At 42.1% G+C, this 6,000-nt stretch overlaps 1 protein-coding gene across 3 annotated transcripts in view; it reads left to right on the top strand.

Moving 5' to 3' along the window:
- CYP27A1 (cytochrome P450 family 27 subfamily A member 1) overlaps positions 1 to 6,000 on the top strand; it is a 41,237-nt gene that overhangs the window by 27,388 nt on the left and 7,849 nt on the right. For all 3 annotated transcript variants that reach the window (XM_069075120.1, XM_069075118.1, XM_069075119.1), the window contains exons 3-6: positions 183 to 373; positions 4,129 to 4,328; positions 4,467 to 4,664; positions 4,919 to 5,091. In XM_069075120.1, the coding sequence (XP_068931221.1) occupies positions 183 to 373; positions 4,129 to 4,328; positions 4,467 to 4,664; positions 4,919 to 5,091 (762 nt within the window). The remainder of the gene's footprint in view (positions 1 to 182; positions 374 to 4,128; positions 4,329 to 4,466; positions 4,665 to 4,918; positions 5,092 to 6,000) is intronic.

Here is a 6,000-nt window from a genome sequence, read left to right as displayed (position 1 = left end):
TTCCTTCCTTCCTTCCTTCCTTCCTTCCTTCCTTCCTTCCTTCCTTCCTTCCTTCCTTCCTTCCTTCCTTCCTTCCTTCCTTCCTTTCTTCCCCTCTCCTAATTCTCTTCTATACCTTTCCCCCAACCTAGCTTCAGCTTTTTTCAGGCCCCTAGTTACCCAGCCCTGGTTGTTCCCTGCAGGTGGCTTCAAAGGCCAAGTATGGACCAATATGGAAGACAGTTACAGGCCCTTTTACCAACGTCAATCTGGCTAGTCCATCACTGATGGAGCAGTTGATGAGGCAGGAGGGGAAGTACCCTATTCGAGATGACATGACTCTCTGGAAGGAACACCGTGATATTCGAGGACTGACCTATGGACCCTTCACCATGTGAGCCTGGGGACACAGGAATTGGAGGGTGTTTGGTCACTGCCAGCTTTAGTGGGCAGTAACCAACCAGGGGTACATCGGGAGTGTATAGATGGATGAATGAATGAATGAAGCTTTTGTTAAGCATTTTCTGTGTGCAGGGTACTGTGCTAAGAGAAAGTAAGATGATTCCTGCTCTCTAGGCAGGTTTCAGCTACAAGTTAGATAGAAAAGTCCCATAGTCCTTAGGCTGCAGAAACAAAACAAATTGCTAAGGTCTCTGGTGTCATTTTCACTGATAAAATTATATTGGTTTCTGATATTGATACATTTGGTGGCACCATGTAGTCCCAATGTAGTTGGACCAGGCATGTGCCCATTGGGCCTGATACTGAGCTAAGACAGGAAGGTCTAAGTTTCCTTTAGCAGAGGCCCAGAAGTATCCTGGGATCATAGACTTGGATCTGGAAATGTCCTTAGAGGTCATCTAGTCCAATCTCATTTTACAGATAGGAAAAAACTAAGAGAAGTGGGACAATTTGCCTAATGTCACATCCAGAGCCAGAATTGAAAGCCAGGTCCTCTGACACTGTTTTGAGCCTTTTTTCACTGTACCTTGCTGACTCCTCTAGACAGTGTTTGTTTGAGTGAAAACATGCATTTTCAAGATGTGGTTGAAGTTATGATATAACATATCTGACTAAGGCTATTAAAATGTAATATCATTTTCAGTTGCTAGTCAGAAAGTCAATTTTTAAATCAATTTTAATAAAATTTTTAAATCAATTTTAATAAAAAATAAAAAGAAATTGGGGTGGCCAGGTAGCACAGCAAGTAAGACCACCGGCTCGTGTTGGGATGATCTGGGGATCGAATCCAGGCTCAGATACTTAGCACCACATCCAGAAATAACTGGCAGTGTAACCTTGAGCAAGTTACTTAACCCCGATTGCTTTAAAAAATAATAAAAAGAAACGTCTGCAGAAAGCCTATTTTTGTTAATAACAACTAAAATTTATTTAATGCTTCACAGCTAGGTGGTGTAGTGAATAAAGTTCCAGGTCTGGAGTCAGGAAGATTCATCTTCCTGAGTTCAACTCTGTCCTCAGATATTAGCTGTGTGACCCTGGGCAAGTCACTTAACCCTGTTTGCCTCAGTTTCTTTATCTGTAAGATGAGATGGAGAAGGAAATGGTGAATCACTCCAGTATTTTTGCCAAGAAAACCCCAAATGGGGTCATGAAGAGTCGGACGTGACTAAACAACAACAGCTCGTTTTTGTTTTTTGCTTTTTGTAGGGCAGTTGGGGTTAAGTGACTTGCCCAAGATCACACGGCTAGTTTTATGTTAAGTGTCTAAGGCCGGATTTGAACTCAGGTCCTCCTGACTCCAGGGCCAGTGCTGTATTCACTTTGACACCTAGCCACCCCTAACAACAGCTTTCAAATGGCTTCCCCCACAATAGCCCAATATGTACATAATACGCCTGCTATTTTCCCCTTTTTACAGATGCAGAAACAGAGAAGCCAGACTCCTAATTAATAAGGAGAGCTTGAATCCACCTCCTTTGATTTCTAGTTTAGTTAGCTTTCTGCAACACCATGTCTCTGGCTGTCATGGATTGGTTTAGTTGTTTAGACTTAGAAAGTGCACTCACAGGTACATTTCAGATGAGTCTGAAAGCTGTACCAGGAGAATTGAATTCCATTTGGGTTATTTTGTGTATCAGTAGCTGATGAAAATAGAACATAGGAATCTAGGTCTAGATCATGAAATCATGGGGAAGGAGACTGGTGAATTTCCACTTCATTGGGAAGCAATTAGATATCTGAGGCATCATTTGACCAACAAGATAAAGAAGTTACCCTTAAAAACAATTGTATTGTTTTTGGTTACTGGACACACCCTGTCCTCTTGGAGTCTCAGTCGGGAATAAAGGATCTCTTCTAATACTGAGGAGTAAGAATATTGAATTACAAGGAACTCCTCCCATCATGTTAAAATGCCTCTGACCTTACATGGCTATTGTTAAAACTCTTGCTCAAATCCTTTCATGTTTCAGCAGCATCAGAAGTAAGACTGATTTTTTTACCTTGAATTGGAGGGAATAGTCTTTGGATTGCCACATACAGTTTTTTTTTAACCCAATTTGGAGAGCCTCGGGTGGGAGAAGCATAATTTGGTTCAGAAATAGTCCTTCAGGGAAAAAAAAAAGAACAAAGTAAAAAACTGCACAGCACAGAACAAAAGAAAATTCACAAGGAAACAAAGCAAAGATGGACAATTCTCAACATAAGAAGTGTTATTTGTCATATAGGCTTTCTTGAAATGAAAATTTATTGTTACATATTTTGAATCCTCTCTTTATGCTCTGTGATGCACATGACATACTTCCCCCCCTTTCTAACATTGTATTTAAGTTCCAGCATTTAAGTTTATGATATGTTTTTGTTTCTTTTCTCTATTTTCTCTATCCTGGCGTTTGAGTCTAAAAATTTTGAAAAAAAAAAAAAAAAGAACCCTCTAATTAGGTCAGCTAGTGACACAGTAGATAGAGTGCTGAGCCTAGAATCAGGAAGACCTGAATTCAAATCTAGTCTCAAGATACCTACTTCTTGTGTGATCCTGGCTAAGTCACTTAGCCTCTGTAAAGTGGGAATAATAATGGCACTTACCTCCTAGGGTTATTGTGAGTATAAAATGAGATGAAAGTTGCAAAGCACTTCATTAGTATTATTATCTTTGACGTGGGCTCTGCTCCATGAATGAATGGGAAATCATGAAACTGAGCTCCAGGTCTAGTTCATGGCTTCTTATGACCTACTTAGAAAGTTTTTCTTCAAAGTTTCTGTGAACATCTTGTCTCTCAGAATGGAAAGGAACCTTGATGATCATGATTTCCCCTATTTTACTTGTCTCAAATATATGAATTAATGAAGAATAATCTCTATCCCACTGTGAGATCTATATTTAGACAGGGAGTTTTTAAAAGAGAGAAAGCATGTTAACAAAAAAAATTATTTTGATTTGAAAATTTTAAACCTGCTTTCCCTCTCATTCGCTTCCCTTATCCTGATGGGGGGAAGTTAAGGTATTGAGTCCTGGGTGTCTTCCATACTTCAGAAGGCAGCTGGGTGGTGCAGTGAATAGAGCCCACAACCTGGAGTCAGGAAGACCTGAGTTCAAATCTGACCTCAGACACTTACTAGCTGTGTCATTCTAGGCAAGCCACTTAAGCTTGTTTGCCTCAGTTTCCTCATCTGTAAAATGAGCTGGAGAAGGAATGGCCAACCACCCTATTATTTCTGCCAAGAAAACCTCCAAATGGGGTCACATAGAATCAGGCACAGCTGAAAATGACTGAACAACACTTGATCTCCCTAAGTAGGTGGAGATATGTGGAGGCTGACAGAGTGGATGGTTGATGGTGGGGTGTGAGAAGGATGTCTCCTGGATGGGCCCCCTTATCTTACCTTCTTCTACCCTTGAATATTAAGATCATGTTAGTGCTTATGGCCTCTCAATTTCCTAACCTGGGTAATGACTGTTTTGGATTAGATTGCTTCTATAAAGTCTTTTCTACTTCTAACTGCTCAGGGAACTAAGACCTCAGGTCCTATCCCTACTTGTCCCTTAAATCAAATCCATGCTATTCATGCCAATCCTCCAACCCCCATTGCACATACCTGTTCCATTCTTCATTCCTATGCAGGCCCCTATGATCCTCTCACCCCCTCTCCCTTTCCCCCTTTGCCCCATACCTGTGCCACCCACAGGCAAGGGGAACAATGGTACAAGCTTCGCAAAGCTCTGAACCCACGGATGCTGAAGCCTTCGGATGCCGCCCTGTATACTGATTCCCTGAATGATGTGATAGGGGACATGCTGATTCAACTAGAAGACATTAAGGCAAAGAGCCCTTCAGGGGACCAGGTGCTTGATGTCGCTCATTTCTTCTACCTCTTTGCCTTGGAAGGTATTTGAGGGTAGAGGGGCAGGGTGAGGAGAAGGAGACAGAGATTCAAGGGGAGGGGTGTTAACCACCACCTTCCGTTGGCGGAGTTCTTTGTGCCCATTTGTCTACCCTTTCCTACTTCTCTTCTGATAAATCTAGCTATTTCATACATCCTGTTCGAGAAGCGAGTTGGATGCTTGAAGTCATCCATCCCACCGGATACAGAGGTCTTCATAAGGTCTGTGGAGCTCATGTTCAAGAACTCTCTCTTTGTAACTTTCCTGCCAGCGTGGACCCGTCAATTCCTACCTTTTTGGGATCGTTATTTGGAAGGCTGGGACAACATCTTTTCTTTTGGTGAGAGGGCAGGGACTGGGGCTGGGGCTTGGAACCAGAATGACCATTATGCGGAGGGTGTCAGGGGAACCTTAAGTGCAGTCCATCCTTCTTTTGCATATTTCCATCAAGATAAGCTCCCTGGGAGCCCCTGACTATTCCCAGGGACCGAAGGGAAGTTGTCTGCAGTGGATCTGATTTGAGGTCATGGCCTTAGTCGCTGGAAGTTACATTCCCTTGACCTCTCCTTTCTTACTACTGTGTGCTCTTTGCAGGCAAGAAGATGATTAAACAAAAGCTCAAGGAGGTGGAGGCTGAGCTGAAGGATGGGAATTCTGACAAAGTCCAGGTGTCTGGCTACCTGCATTTTCTGCTCTCCTCTGGACAGCTCAGTCCCGATGAGACCATGGGCAGCTTGGCTGAACTGCTCTTAGCTGGAGTGGACACGGTGGGTCTGACAGGACATATATGGGAAACTAGGAAACCTAATTCACAAATTGGATGAACTCTTCTATCCTCTGCCTACTAATCCCTTAAGGTCCTTTAGTTACTTATGTGAACCCAAAATTATAGCATTGCAAGGGAATCTTGACAGGTCTTTTGGTCCAATCCTTTCCTAACTATAGGTAGGTCAACACTAAAACCATCCAAAATTAGTTTACTTTGGCTTTTAAACTATTCTTACTATGTAGGGAGAAAGGCATTGGACTACAAGTCAAGAAACCTGGGTTCATGTCTTTTTAAAAATTTTATTTATTTGTAACATTTTTTTCTTTCTAAATTTTGAGTTCAAAATTCTTTCCCTCCCACCTCCCTTCTTCAATCCACTGATAAGGCAAGCAAAATGATATCAATTATACATGTGAAAATGATGGGGTACCTGGGGTCTAAATCAATTTGTAAAACCAATTTGTAAAACCAGTTTGTACAATTGTAACTGCAATTTTTATTATAAAATTGTAATCTGTAAAATCCCTTTCCCAGCCTCAAAGTCTGCCCCTTCCCCCTATCTGCACTCAGCCTAGGCAACAACTTGTGACTCCTTTGTTCTTACTTAATCTCTTCATGTCTCCTCTGGTCTGGCCCAAATACTCCTTTGCCCTTGCCTCATGTCTCCTCAGGTCTGGCCCAAATCTCATCTAAACTATCTATGCACTAAAGTCACAAGTTCTTCTCAGTCAGCTCTAACCTTTGTCTATGCACTGAGGTCCCTTCCCTCCATCTGGTCAGCCCTGACAATGGCAGCCCTACCCTTTAAAAGTAAAAGCATGTACCCCTCTCACTTGCAGGTCCCCTAAAGGACTCTTGCCTGCTTCTTATAGAAGTGTAACAATAAACTTCTACAACTCTCACTCCA

The sequence above is a fragment of the Petaurus breviceps genome, unplaced genomic scaffold (assembly GCF_028583685.1).
Source record: "Petaurus breviceps papuanus isolate PSGF00001 unplaced genomic scaffold, PetGlider_PUasm1.0 90903, whole genome shotgun sequence".
Classification (NCBI taxonomy): Eukaryota; Metazoa; Chordata; class Mammalia; order Diprotodontia; family Petauridae; genus Petaurus; species Petaurus breviceps.
The sequence above is the reverse complement of the archived record's forward strand: the minus strand, read 5'-3'. Positions and strand labels throughout refer to the sequence as shown.